The following is a 15,606-nucleotide window of genomic DNA, read 5'->3' on the forward strand; positions in this document are numbered from 1 at the left end:
GGTGAGTTTTACACTACAGAAGAGTGTTTATATTATATTATTTTGTGTGATTCCACTGATCTGTAATTGGTGATCATTCAATTTCCTCCTTCACATTGTTTTCTCTTCTGCTCTAAGAAAGGGTTTATAGTCTTGAGTTGCAAGTGGCAGGACACTAGCAGAGATGATAACTTCAAGCTGCCCAGTTCCAGAGGCAACACCAAGAAGTTAAACCTACACTTGACATTTAGTCACAGAGACACTTAGACAGGCACTGGTAAAACTTAATTGTAGAAGTGTCTCTTAGAGAGAGACTCTCCAATTCAAATTTACCTCTCCTTGTGACAAGTCAGGATTTACTATGTTTCAAACTGAAGATATTCACCCTTCTATTTGTTGTTGCTTATAATATAGGGACAAAATTTCCTTAGGCTTAGCAGTCATTTCTAGAGATCACTTTTGAATCAACGCTCACAAGTTACAAACAACTCCGCTTAGGCATCATCCCTGCCAAATACACAAATCTCCAAAACCATTTCTCTCCCCCGTTCTTCAACTTACCTCACTGGGGGCTTGGGGTAGGTCACCACTCCTCAGGCATTTATGAGATCAGCTTGATCCATCGCAGGGTTCTGTGGTCTTTGGGGTATTACAATGACGGCAGTTGATTTGTAAAGATCATAGCTGTGCTTTTCCTAACCTCGATCAAGTCATTATTGGATCTCAGTTCCTAGAAGGGGATGCTTAGTGAAAGCTCCAAGCTCGCAGAAGTTAGTAAGCTCTTTTGGGTGGTGAGATGTCAAACTGTAGGAAAGTCTTAAGAGCTGAATTAGAGGGCAATGGGGATAAACACATGGAATGAGTTACTACATTGTGCAGGCCAAAAACATCAATGGGTTCAAGAAGGATTTGGATAAATTCAGGAACAAGAGGTTTTCACGGGTTATTAGAGGTGTTAGAGGGCTCAAGAAGCTATTAAATATCTTCATGGATGATAGGCCTGGCATTGAGAAAAGGCAAGAAATGTTAGAACGCAGAGCCCTAACTCTAAAGCTGGATGTCAAGTCAGTAATTACCACTCATTTCTTCCAAATGCCCTTTGGAATGACCCTCTGTGAAAATACCATACTAACCTGGACAGCTGATCCCCACAGTCTGACAATGGTGCTCTTGAATAAATTTAAAGATTCTTTGTTTAGCTAAACCAGCATCTAAAGATCTAGATATCATCAACTTTCCATGACCCTCTGCTTTTAATTGCTGCCTATCTTCTGATAGTACAGATAACACTGCAAGCTTACAAAAAGAATGAATATACATAATATCAACAGGTTTAAAGACATTACTATTATGGCACCTACCAAGTATTTATATATCTTGCTCCTTTCTAGAGGCTGATTAATAAGATAGTTGCATCCCAATACCTGTTTCCAAAGCCATGCCTTAGTTCCAGTCACATGAAAAGTACACTGATTTTACATTTGTCTTGTCTTATGCAGTCAAGTTGTCTCTGACCCATATCGAAACTGTGGACATTCTTCTCCCAGAACGCCCCACCTCTACCTACAATTATTCTGGTAGTGTATCCAAAGAGTTTTCACATTATTCCAAAATATATTCAAACTCAGACACCATTCATTCAAGCCTATTTTACTCAATCGTACCACTGTTGAAATTCTGAAGTGATACTATTTTACTGCTGAAATTACTGAATGAATTTCTTTATCAAGACAAAATAGGTCAAAGTGTCCATTACCAAAAAATAAAAACAAATCTTGAGACAAATTGAGAGCTAGTATGCTAGAAGTGGAATACTTGACCACTTCTAATCTTGACTTACCGATTACTTTCTTGTTCCAGCTTCATTTACTCATAAAATGATCTTTTTCATTTTGACTTTTCTACCTTTGGGGTGCATACATAATAAAATATAAAAGACAGGCTACAGGGAACAAGTAACTGTAAGATATTTCAATTACTTGCAGAGACAACAACTGAGAGTACACTTAAAGGTTTAAGTATTTATTTGTCAAACTTCCATAACCAGCGTGTCTGTGCCTTCAATTCTAGTTCAAGAAATAGATAAATGATAAGCCTCCATGGATTTCAGCCTCCTTGGAGCCTGTAACAAAGAAATGAGAGGTAAGCACAGAGAGGCACAACAAACATTCTCTCCCCTCAGTTACCCCGGACATATAACTAACTAAGATAGTTTTACATATACTTTTTGGAACACCCAAAGCAAATAATATAATATTATTATAATATATATCCTACTGGTGTGTTCAAGATGTAGGGTCACCATTATTTAGTAGTAAGGAAAACGGGATATTGCCCCCCCAGATGAGTCTGAATAGCAAAATATGGATGAACTAAGATTTCCAAGGATATTTTCATTATAAATTCAGATCATCCAAATCAGTGTGTTTTATTTGGTGACACCTTATCCCCGCACAATCCCACGAACCTCTATTTACATGCCCTTCAAAAGAGGGGGTTCTGGCTCACTGTCCCAATTACAGAATAAACTGTGTGTCTCAAGCTGATACTAATCATACATTATAGCACAAATTATTAATGCTAGATTTTTGAAAACTAATAGTGTGAAATGATGAATGTTTGATCACACTTGATATATCAAGATAACATAAAATTGTTCTAGATGAAGTCTAAATGGCAGTAATGAAGCTTTAAAATGAGGAATAAAGCCTGTATCCACTTATTCCCTAAAATGTGCATAATTTGGCCTTGTCTTCTCTGGCAAAGTAAATCATATAAATTCTAGTGGCAATATTATCCAGATTGACTTTCTCGCACTGTCATTTTTCTCTCAGTACAATCCAGAACAGCTTACATTTTTTATGAGGCTTAGATTCTAAGACTTTTTCCTTATTAAACTTTCTGTACAACCTGAGCTAAGGATGAATCAGCTTTGTCTCAGGCTGGCAGAGGAAATCTCACCGTAATGACTGATACAGGAGGGCAAAGTAATCTGATATAATGAAGACATTTATGAAAAAGGTACAACCAGGTGAGACTTTTCTCCCCCTTCTGCTTCCTGAACACCATTCCCACCACTGTCAATCTTTGTGACCTGCCAGTGACATTCTCAAAGCTAGGGTAGATGTCACCAATGCTGTAAGATTATGCACTCCAAGCTGCTTGTAATATTTTTACTTTCCCCCATCCCAGTTTTCCAGAGGTTAAATTTTCTCTCTCATTGTGGGCATGAAACATGTCTAACAACTTTCTTGTACTGAACTTTCCCAAATACTTAATATGGTGCTGTGCGTACCCTAAGTGGTCAATAAATACCATTGACTGGAAAAAGTCAGCACATAGTGGGCGGATATGTGTCTGTTTATTGTTATATTTTACTCCCCCAAGCACTTAGTACAGTGCTCTGCACATAGCAAGCACTCAATAAATACAAATGACTGACTGCTTATAACACCCATTTTTAAGAGAAACCACTATGAGGCTAGTATATTTCTTAGATCAGGTATGTACAATTCATGTTAATATAACTTTAGAGCTTCAGCTACCCATACAGCATCTTGATTTCAATCTTGATAACAATAATAATGGTATTTGTTAAGCGCTTACTATGTGCCAAGGACTGTTCTAAACGCTGGGGTAGATACAAGTTTATCAGGTTGTTCCACGTGGGGCTCACAAGTCTTAAGCCCCATTTACAGGTAGGGGAACGGAGGCACAGAGAAGTTAAGTGACTTGCTGAAGGTCACACAGCAGACAGATGGTGGAGCCGGCATTAACCCATAACTTCTGACTCCCAAGTCCGTGCTCTTTCCACTAATAATAATGGTGGTATTTGTTAAGCACTTACTATGTGCAAAGCACTGTTCTAAGCTCTGGGGGGGTACAAGGTGAACAGGTTGCCCCACGTGGGGCTCACAGTTTTTAACCCCCATTTTTCAGATGAGGTAAGACATAGAGAAGTTAAGTGACTTGCCTAAAGTCACACAGCTGGCAAGCAGAGCCAGCATTCGAACCCATAGCCTCTGACTCCCACGCCTGGGCTCTTTCCACTGAGCCACGCTGCTTCTCTAAGCCAAGCTGCTTTTCACTAAACCATGCTGCTTTGCTCCAGAAGCAACAGAGGGGTGTCATGGAAGAGTAATGCTGGACCCACATTGTGCCAATGAAACAGCAGCAAAAATTGATGATCTCCCCTTCCTTCAGCCTCTTTCCCCTACTGGTATCAACTTTTGTGACCTAAAAAGTCCATTTGTTAACCTAATGAGTACAACTGGATGAGACCTAAAAGTAGCCTTATTGGCTTTAGTATTCATTCATTCATTCAATAGTATTTATTGAGCGCTTACTATGTGCAGAGTACTGTATTAAGCGCTTGGAATGAACAAGTCGGCAACAGATAGAGACAGTCTCTGCCGTTTGACGGGTTTACAGCCTAATCGGGGGAGACAGACAAGAACAATGGCAATAAATAGAGTCAAGGGGAAGAACATCTCGTAGTACCAGGATACTGGTAAAAAAAATCCTTCCAACTACTAAAACCTATGAATCTACACTGTGAAATGGTTGGTGTTCTATCAAGGATTAAGTTCCTAGAGCACGCCACCGGACTGTATTGTTTATCTTAATAAAGAGAATTTACTGGCATTTGGATGAAACACGCATAAGCAAACGAATTAAGTCAATCGGAATCACTGTAAATGTAATTTCAAGCTTCTAGACTCAACACAAGTTTTACTTCCTTTTGTTCAGATGCCAGCCACATTACAGTAATCCAGTGCAGAATAAGCAAAACAAGAAATAGAGTGCTTTTTATATTACCTGCATGATCATTTGGGTCCTACACTCTGGAAGATGCCAGCCTTCCTCATGTCTTCAAAGTCTTTCATCGAATCATAATTTCTGTAGAAATCCGCATATGCCTTTTTTCTAGGTTCAGCCACTCCAAACTAAAACATAAAAGAGTACATTAGTTATTTGGTACACACAATCTAAACAATTTAAATCACTAGTCAGGAAGTTACAATGTCATCTCTGCATCTACAAAAAAGTGATTTATACATTTGATTTAGCCCGTTTTATTTATATCAAAAGATGTATGTTTCGTTTTATTCTTAGAAAGAACACTATATATTTTAAAGCACTGCTTTATTTCGATATTTTTCAGATTTAATTGTCATGAATTCTGATTTGGCTACCTTACTTAATCAGAGTTCACTGAAGTGGATACTTGTGAAATCACTGGGAGAGACAAGAGAAGCACATGCTCTAGTGGATAGAGTATGGGCCTGGGAGTCAGAAGGACCTGGGTGCTAATCCCCACTCCGTCACTCGTATGTGTGACCTTGGGCAAGTCACTTAACTTCTCTGTGCTTCAGTTACTTCATCTGTAAAACGGGGCTGAAGACTGTGATTAGCTTTTATCCACCCCAGGGCTTAGTTCAGTTCTTAACAAATGTGTTTTTTTAAAAAAGGTGAACATTCACCAATTCAACTGCAAAACTTTGCTTAAAATTAGTTTCCCTTGCTTCACCCTATTTGCATAAGCTTACAAGATACATCCCCCACACCCAGATCTACTCTACTTCTAACCATCATTACATTTTGTAGAACTTTGAACTTTGAGATGTTATGAGTAGGTAGGCCTCTACTTTGGCCAGTGAGTTTGTTTCTTCCTTCCCACTGGCTTGCTGGTAAAGGCAACCTTCCTCTCCAGGGAGGACAAGTGGTCCTTGTCTTCAGCAGGGAGGAGTGATGCTGGTCTTTATAATTTAGGGAGCAACCCACGCTGCCCAGCAGCAAGCAAAAATCCCCCTTATATATATGCCACAGGTTGGTGATTATGTAACCAGATCTGATCTCTCTGATCACCAAAGACTGATGCTAATGGGGATCTCTTAAGACAGATCCAGTTAGAGAAATGAAACGAAGCATCACCAAGAATGACATCTAGACTAGGCCCTGATTTTGGGCAAGTCACTTAACTTCTCTGTGCCTCAGTTACCTCATCTGTAAAATGGGGATGAAGACTGTGAGCCCCACGTGGGACAACCTGATTCCCCTATGTCTACCCCAGTGCTTAGAACAGTGCTCTGCACATAGTACGTGCTTAACAAATAGCAACATTATTATTATTATTATTAAATTTTCATTAATCTAAAAATAAGATACTGGGGAACTCAGATTGGGGGGGGGGGCCTACTGTCATCTATTTGGATGGATTTCCTTAAAAGGCTACATAAATATGCGGCCTCCAAATTAAAATCCCTATTTATCTTTGATCTTTAGCACATCTTCAAATTAGGTTTGTTCATGAAAGCATCTTGACAAAAAAGCTTTTTTTTTTAATCAAGCTCAGGAAACAGCCACACAATTCCAAGAAATCAAATTTATGAGACACTCTGCTGTCCGCTAATCACAATCTATGTTAGAACAAATGTAGTGGCTTGCAGTTACAATCTAACAACTTGAATTCTGCAGTTGGGGCCAGCACTGTTTTGTCGTGTCTAAACAGCATTCACTGTTCATTTAAGAAGGTGGTAAAATGGGCTTCCAAGTTCACCCAGGAGCCTGAACAAATCTCCAGTGTTTTCCTAGAGAAATACTCCAAATCTGGTTCGGAGAAACCAATAAAATGGGCAAACGGGAGAAAACTGAGAATGGGGGCAGCTCATCTCCTTCCTTTGTGCTCTGGACCCAGAACACCAAAAGAAGCCTTTCTGTTCTAGGGAACTGAGCCAGCCAAGCCTTTGCAATCACCCTCTTCCTGGGTTTCCCCAATCCGTAATTTATTTTTTTTTAGCATTTTCTGATAGAAAACACTTAGAATCAGGTAATGACATGAATTTCTATACAACTTTAACTTGTCTCAAAGGGTGAAACAGTACTTCAATCTGAGTCCCACTTTTGCAAATAAACTACATAGATTCTAAGAAACTTCCCTCAGACACACCAACTGTAATCAAAACCCACACTTCTACTCTATTGTCCTTTCCAGCGCTTTGAACAGTGCTCAGCACATAGTAAGCACTTAAATACCAACATTATTATTGAGAAATTTTTCTTCAGTAAACTTTAAATAAGTTCGGTCAATTTAACCTACCGGCTTTACCGTGGCTTACTCTGCTACTCAGCTAGACTGTAAGCTCCTTGAGGGAAGGAATGTGTCTCTTAATCAGGTGGTTTACTTAAGAAAGGTTTCCTTTCCTGCATCATTTTGAAGACAGCATTCCCCTGACCTTGATAATAGTGAGCTTTAGGAAATTATTTTAACTATAAGAAAAACAAGTAGATAGACAAGACCTTCATAACCTTTAGTGATAGGAGTGAGTACCACAGCAAGAACCAGGCTCCTTCCCCTCCAACTTTCTCCCAAGCTTATTAATCAGATAACACACTGTCCCATATTAAAGTGAATTTGACAAGGCATTCCACTTTCCTTTTTTTAAGTCTTAAGGGATGGAATGAATCAAAGATTAATGAAAGCTTACAAGAGGTTTGGTCCTCACCTTATATAGAGCAGCCAGTCCCATAGATACAGTAAAGGCTCCAACGATGTGAAATCGCAGGCGTTTGGCCAGCAGGCCGCGCATCTGTGGTTTGGGCAACAGTGCGGAGGACATTTTGACAATTCTCCCTGGTAGAACAAAAAGACAATACATGAAAACTGCAAACAAGGACTTTGAGAACCTTCTTTTCTTTGCATTTAAAATTTACCGCATCGATCCACTGATATATGTAGACAGTTCACCTGGTTCTTACGATAATAAATGTCTTTATGAATAAATGGTTAACTGACAGCCTACTATTAAAGATAGCCTAAATTAACAGATGTGGCATTTAAGTCCTGTACTAAGCGCTGGGGCAGACACAAAATGTCACTGTGCCTGCTCCAACGCTTAGTACAATGCCTGGCAAATAGTAAGCACTTAAATACCACAATTATTACAATCAGGTCCCACATAAGGCTCACAGTCTACGTAGGAGGGAGAACAGGTATTGAATCCCCATTTTGCAGCTGAGGGAACTGAAGCACAGAGAATTTAGACACTTGCTCAAGGTCATACAGCAGGCAAGTGGGGGAGCAGGATTAGAACCCAGGTTCTCTGATTCCCAGGCCTGTGCTCCTTCCACTAGGCCAAAGTGCTTCTAAGCAACTAAGGACATAAAGGTCTCAAACTGAAAATTGAACCAACTTTTGTGGAGCGGTAATGTGAAACATCTGAAAGGGATTTTTTTTCTGCTCTTAGGAAAGGGCTTGTGAAGGAAATGACTGGGGTAAACCCAATGACCTTCAGGCCACACGAGTAGGTGAATATCGAGAGAGGAGGAGACTCAACTTCCCTCAAATAATGTGCATTGCGACCTGACCATTTAATTCCTACTCCTTCCCTGTCCCAGCCCCAAGAGCAATAGCCGGGGACAGCTAAATCAGAGAGCTTGCAGCAACCTGCAACTATTTCACAACAGCCAATCTCCTGTACCTGCTCGGGCCAGCAGGATCCAACAATTCGGGGTGCCCTCTCCCTATCCCCCCCAATAATAATAATCATCATCATCATCATCATAGTATCTGTTAAATATCTACCGATTGGCTTGTATCCACCCCATCGCTTAGTACAGTGCTTGGCACATAGTAACCACTTAAATACCACAATTATTATCCACTACATGCCGAGAACTAGAGAAGCATCTTGGCCTAGTGGGTCTGGGAGTCAGAAGGTCATGGGTTCTAATTCCGCCTCTGCCACTTGTCTGCTGTGTGACCTTGGACAAGTCACTTCACTGGGCCTCAGTTCCCTCATCTGTAAAATGGATATTGAGACTGTTAGCCCATGTGGGACAGAGACTGTGTCCAACCTGATTACCTTGTATTTACCCCTGCACTTGGAACAGTGCCTGGCACATAGTAAGTGTTTAACAAACACTATAATAATTATTATTATTATTATTAAGAATTATATCAAGAGTTAGGATGGATACAAGATAATCAGGTCGAACACGACTCCTGTCTGACCTGGGGCTCACAATCTAAAAGAGGGCAATAGGCATTCCATTCCCATTTTACAGAGGAGGAACCTGAGACACAGAGAGGTGACTTGCCCAAGGTCGTACAATAATAACCACATTTAAGCGCTTCCTATGTACCAGGCACTGTACTAAGCCCTGACGTGGATACAAGCAAATCGGGTTGGACATGGTCTCTGTCCCATGTGGGGCTCACAGTCTTAATCCTCATTTTACAGCTGAGGGAACTGAGGCACAGAGAAGTTAAGTAACTTGCCCAAGGTCACCCAGCAGACAAGTGGCAGAGCTGGGATTAGAACCCATGAGAGCTCATCTCCTCCAGGAGGCCTTCCAAGACTGAGTGCCCCCCCTTTCCCTCTGTGCTCCTCTTCCCCTGCCCCCTCCCGCCCTCTGCTCTTCCCCCTTCCCCTCAGCACTGTGCTCATTTGTATATATTATTTATTACCCGATTTATTTTGTTAATGAGGTGTATATCTCCATGATTCTATTTATCTAGATGATGTCTTGTTTTGTTTTGATCTGTTTTGCTCTGTTGTCTCCCCCGTTTAGACTGTGAGCCCGTTATTGGGCAGGGAATGTCTCTGTTGCTGAAATGTACATTCCAAGCACTTAGTATAGTGCTCTGCACATAGTAAGCCCTCAATAAATACTAATGAATGATCTTTTGATTCCCAGGCCCATGCTTCAGTCCTACTGAAGGCTCACCTCCTCCACGAATAATAATAATAATAATAATAATAATGATGTTGGCATTTGTTTAGCGCTATGTGCAGAGCACTGTTCTAAGCGCTGGGGTAGACACAGGGGAATCAGGTTGCCCCACATGGGGCTCACAGTTTTAATCCCCATTTTACAGATGAGGGAACTGAGGCACAGAGAAGTGAAGTGACTTGCCCACAGTCACACAGCTGACAAGTGGCAGAGCCGGGATTCGAACCCTTGACCTCTGACTCCAAAGCCGGTGCTCTTTCCACTGAGCCACCAAGAAGCCTTCCCAGACTAAGCCCCCCTTTTTTCTTAGCTCCCCTTCTCTTCTGCATCACCTTGACTCATTCCCTTTGCCCTTCTCCCCCTCTCAAACCTACAGCACTTATGTACATGTATATATCGATAATTCTGTTTATACTGATGCCTGTTTACTTGTTTCGATGCATATACATCTATAGTTCTATTTATTGATATTGATGCCTGCTTTCTTGTTTTGATGTCTGTCTCCACCCCCTCTAGATTGTAAGCCCAGTGTGGGCAGGGATTGTCTCTATTGTTGAACTGTACTTTCCAAGTGCTTAGTACAGTGCTCTCCACACAGTAAGCACTCAATAAATACGAGTGAATGAACGAATGAACAAAATAAATGTTCTACACCGAGCTGCTCCTCAATCAGGCTGCTTCTAATCCCAGCTCTGCCACTTGTCTGCTCTGTGACCTTGGGCGAGCCGCCTCACTTCTCCGCACCTCATCCGGAAAACGGGGATGAAGGCCGTGAGCGCCACGAGGGCCAACCTCCTGTGTGACCTTGGGCAGGTCATTTCACTTCTTTGGGCCTCAGTTCCCTCATCTGTAAAATGGGGGATTCCATACCTTCCTTCCCAGGAGAAGCAGCGTGGTTTAGGGGAAAGAGCCTGGGCTTGGGAGTCAGAGATTGCGGGTTCTAATCCTACCTCTGCCACTTGTCTGCTGCGTGACTTTGGGCAAGTCACTTCACTTCTCTGTGCCTCCGTTCCCTCAACTGTAAAATAGGGATGAAGCCTGTGAGCCCCACATGGGACAACCTGATGACCTTGTATCTACCCCAGTGCTTAGCCCATTGCAAGCACTTCACAAATACCATTATTATTATGCCTATTGTCTCTACTTCCAATGTGGGACTTGATGCCCTTACTTCCACCTCAGTGCTTAGAGCAGTGCTTGGCACATAGGAAGCACTCAACGAATACGATTATTTTTATTATGTGCTTAATGAATACCATTATTTTTATTATACACTTAACGAATACCATTATTATTATTATTACTGTGATGATAATGCCTCTTTCCCTTCGACTTCCCATGTGGGACCTGATGCCCTTCCTTCCACCTTAGCCCTTGGAGCAGTGCTTGGCACAAAGGAAGCGTTTAATGAATACCATCATTACTACTGTGATGATGACGCCTCTTCTCCCTCCTCCTTCCCATGTGGGACCTGATGTCCTTCTTTCACCTCAGCGCTTGGAGCAGTGCTTGCCACATAGGAAGCGCTTAACAAATACCATTATGATTATGGTGCACTTAAGGAATATCATTATATTATTATTATGATGCCTCTTCTCCCTCCTCCTTCCCATGTGGGACCTGATGCCCTTCCTTCCACCTCAGCGCTTGGAGCAGTGCTTGCCACATAGGAAGCGCTTAACAAATACCATTATGATTATGGTGCACTTAAGGAATATCATTATATTATTATTATGATGCCTCTTCTCCCTCCTCCTTCCCATGTGGGACCTGATGCCCTTCCTTCCACCTCAGCGCTTGGAGCAGTGCTTGGCACAAAGGAAGCGCTTAACGCATACCATTATTATTATGCGCTTAATGAATAATACCATTATATCACTATTATGATGATGATGACGCCTCTTCTCCCTCCTCCTTCCCACGTGGGACCTGATGCCCTTCCTTTCACCTCAGTGCTTGGAGCAGTGCTTGGCACAAAGGAAGCACTTAACACATACCATTATTATTACGTGCTTAATGAATACCCTTATATCACCATTATGATGATGATGATGCTTATTCTCCCACCTCCTTCTCATGTGGGACCTGATGCCCTTCCTTTCACCTCAGCGCTTGGAGCAGTGTTTGCCACAAATGAAGCGCTTAACGCATACCATTATTATTATCCGCTTAATGAGTACCATTATATCATCATTATTATGATGATGATGACTCTTCTCCCACCTCCTTCTCATGTGGGACCTGATGCCCTTCCTTTCACCTCAGCGCTTGGAGCAGTGCTTGGCACAAAGGAAGCGCTTAATGAATACATTATTATGCACTTTACGAATACCATATCATTATTATTATGATAATGCCTCTTCTCCCCCTTTCTTCCCATGTGGGACCTGATGCCCTTCCTTTCACCTCAGTGCTTGGAGCAGTGCTTGCCACAAAGGAAGTGCTTAATGCATACCATTATTATGATGATGCACTTAATGAGTACCATTATATCATCATTATGATGATGATGATGATGATGATGATGACGCCTCTTCTCCCTCTCCTTCTCATGTAGGACCCGATGCCCTTCCTTTCGCCTCAGCGCTTGGAGCAGTGCTTGGCACAAAGGAAGGGCTTAACACATACCATTATTATTATGCGCTTAATGAGTACCGTTATATCATCATTATTATGATGATGATGATGATGCCTCTTCTCTATTCTCCTTGCCATGTAGGACCCGATGCCCTTCCTTTCACCTCAGCGCTTGGAGCAGTGCTTGGCACAAAGGAGGTGCTTAAAGAATATATTATGCACTTAATGAATACCATTATTACTATTATTATACCATTATTGGTATAATGGTATATATATATATGGCATATAATTATACCATTATTATTATTATTACGATGATGCCTCTTCTCCCTCCTCCTTCCCATGTGGGACCCGATGCCCTTCCTTTCACCTCAGCGCTTGGAGCAGTGCTTGGCACAAAGGAGGTGCTTAAAGAATATATTATTATGTACTTAATGAATACCATTATTATTATTATACCATTATTGGTATAATGGTGTATATATATGGCATATAATTATACCATTATTATTATTATTACGATGACGCCTCTTCTCCCTCCTCCTTCCCATGTAGGACCTGCTGCCCTTCCTTTCACCTCAGCGCTTGGAGCAGGGCTTGGTACAAAGGAAGCGCTTAACGAATACATGACTATTATGCACTTAATGAATACATGATTATTATGCCCTCAATGAATACCATTATATCATGATTACTATGATGCCTCTTCTCCCTTCTCCTGTGGGACCTGACGCCCTTCCTACCACCTCAGCGCTTGGAGCAGTGTTTGGCAGAGAAGTAAGCGCCGAGCAGATTCGGTCCCAATGACTAACGACGACAGGGCGGGTCCCGGGGGTCCCAAGACCTCGTTGTGGTGGGTCGCCCCTCCGGCGGGGAGGCCGCAGGGAGGTCAGGGCCGGTCCTGAGGCGAAGCGGGCCGGGGACGGGAGCAGGCGGGCGGGCGGGCAGTCCGTAGAGACGGCGGGACCGCGGCCATGTCGGGGGATCCGGGGGAGAGACGGGGAAAGACCCCGGGGGGCGCGGGAAAGGCCCCCCCGAACCTCACCTCAGCAGCGACGTCCTTGTCCGCGGACGGCAAGATGGCCGACTCCGCCGGGGAAGGGGAAGGGGAAGGGAGGCTACCGCGCAGGCGCAGTCCGACGCTCCCGCTCGGCGGCAACGGCGGCCGGGAGGGCTCAAAATACCCGCCCTTCGACAGCTTTTTTTTTTTTTTTTTAGGCGCGCGGCTCTGGGCGTCGGCTTAGGGGCTGAGGCCTGGAGCGCGAGACTCCCCTCGCTTCACAATATTCATTCAGTCAGTCAGTCAGTCAGTCAGTCACCCAATCAGTCACTCAGTCATTCATTCATTCAGTCAGCCACTCATTTATCCAGTCAGTCATTCATTTAGTCATTCATTCGATCATTCAGTCAGTCATTCAGTCAGTCATTCATTTAGTCATTCATCCTGTCATTCATTCATCATTCATTCCTTCCTTCCTTCCTTCCTTCATTCATTTAGTCATTCATCCGGTCATTCATTCATTCATTCAGTCACTCAATCATTCATTCATTAGTCATTCATCTGGTCATTCATTCATTCAGTCATTCATTCATTCAGTCATTCATTCATTCAGTCATTCATCCGGTCATTCATTCATTCAGTCACTCAGTCATTCATTCATTAGTCATTCATCTGGTCATTCATTCATTCAGTCATTCATTCATTCAGTCATTCATTCATTCAGTCATTCATCCGGTCATTCATTCATTCAGTCACTCAGTCATTCATTCATTAGTCATTCATCTGGTCATTCATTCATTCAGTCATTCATTCAGTCAGTCATTCAGTCAGTCATTCATTCAGTCAGTCAGTCAGTCATTTAGTCATTCATCCGGTCATTCATTCATTCATTCAGTCACTCAGTCATTAATTCATTCATTTAGTCATTCATCTGGTCATTCATTCATTCAGTCAGTCAGTTAGTCATTCAGTCAGTCATTCATTCAGTCAGCCAGTCACTCAGTCATTCATTCAGTCAGTCATTCATTTAGTCATTCATAATAATAATAATAATAACGTTGGTATTTGTCATTAATTCAGTCAGTCAGTCATTCAGTCAGTCAGTCACTCAGTCATTCATTCAGTCAGTCATTAATAATAATAATAATGTTGGTATTTGTTAAGCGCTTACTATGTGCAGAGCACTGTTCTAAGCGCTGGGGTAGACACAGGGGAATCAGGTTGTCCCACGTGGGGCTCACAGTCTTAATCCCCATTTTACAGATGAGGGAACTGAGGCACAGAGAAGTGAAGTGACTTGCCCACAGTCACACAGCTGACACGTGGCAGAGCTGGGATTCGAACCCATGAGCCCTGACTCCAAAGCCCGTGCTCTTTCCACTGCGCCATGCTGCTTCATTCGTTTAGTCATTCATTTAGTCATTCATTCGGTCATTCATTCATTCATTCATTCATTCATTCATTCAGTCAGTCAGTCAGTCAGTCAGTCAGTCATCCAGTTACCCATTCATTCATTCAATAATAATAATAACGATGATGGCATTTGTTAAGCCCTTGCTATGTGCCAAGCACTGTTTTAAGCGCTGGGGGGATATAAGGTGATCCCACGTGGGGCTCACAGTCTTCATCCCCATTTTACAGATGAGGGAACTGAGGCACCGAGAATAATAATAATAATAATAATGTTGGTATTTGTTAAGCGCTTACTATGTGCCGAGCACTGTTCTAAGCGCTGGGGTAGACATAGGGGAATCAGGTTGTCCCACGTGGGGCTCACAGTCTTAATCCCCATTTTACAGATGAGGGAACTGAGGCACAGAGAAGTGAAGTGACTTGCCCACAGTCACACAGCTGACACGTGGCAGAGCTGGGATTCGAACCCATGAGCCCTGACTCCAAAGCCCGTGCTCTTTCCACTGCGCCATGCTGCTTCATTCGTTTAGTCATTCATTTAGTCATTCATTCGGTCATTCATTCATTCATTCATTCATTCATTCAGTCAGTCAGTCAGTCAGTCAGTCATCCAGTTACCCATTCATTCATTCAATAATAATAATAACGATGATGGCATTTGTTAAGCCCTTGCTATGTGCCAAGCACTGTTTTAAGCGCTGGGGGGATATAAGGTGATCCCACGTGGGGCTCACAGTCTTCATCCCCATTTTACAGATGAGGGAACTGAGGCACCGAGAATAATAATAGTAATAGTAATAATGGCATTTGTTAAGTGCTTAATAATAATGATAATGGTGGTACTTGTTAAGCACTTCCTATGTGTCAAGCACTGTTCTAAGTGCTGGGGGGATACAAGG

The 15,606-nt window shown here is 42.4% G+C and overlaps 1 protein-coding gene across 1 annotated transcript; it reads right to left on the reverse strand.

Annotated features, from left to right (window-relative positions):
* Positions 1-1,980: 1,980 nt before the first annotated feature.
* On the reverse strand, positions 1,981-13,436 carry LOC100074669 (cytochrome c oxidase subunit 6C). Its single transcript, XM_007663642.4, has 4 exons — positions 13,340-13,436; positions 7,485-7,612; positions 4,798-4,925; positions 1,981-2,101 (listed from the first exon to the last, which is right to left on the reverse strand). The coding sequence occupies exons 2-3, from the start codon at positions 7,596-7,598 to the stop codon at positions 4,806-4,808; spliced, it is 234 nt and encodes a 77-aa protein (XP_007661832.1). The 5' UTR covers positions 7,599-7,612; positions 13,340-13,436; the 3' UTR covers positions 1,981-2,101; positions 4,798-4,805.
* Positions 13,437-15,606: the final 2,170 nt, after the last annotated feature.

The sequence above is a fragment of the Ornithorhynchus anatinus genome, chromosome 4 (assembly GCF_004115215.2).
Source record: "Ornithorhynchus anatinus isolate Pmale09 chromosome 4, mOrnAna1.pri.v4, whole genome shotgun sequence".
Taxonomy (NCBI): Eukaryota; Metazoa; Chordata; class Mammalia; order Monotremata; family Ornithorhynchidae; genus Ornithorhynchus; species Ornithorhynchus anatinus.

Bases quoted from the DNA above. Each gene is read 5' to 3' on its own strand.
- LOC100074669 (XM_007663642.4), bottom strand. From the start codon at position 7,598: ATGTCCTCCGCACTGTTGCCCAAACCACAGATGCGCGGCCTGCTGGCC. The intron at 4,926-7,484 runs GTGAGGACCAAA...TTTATGTTTTAG, and splicing joins GACTGGCTGCTCTATATAAG to TTTGGAGTGGCTGAACCTAG.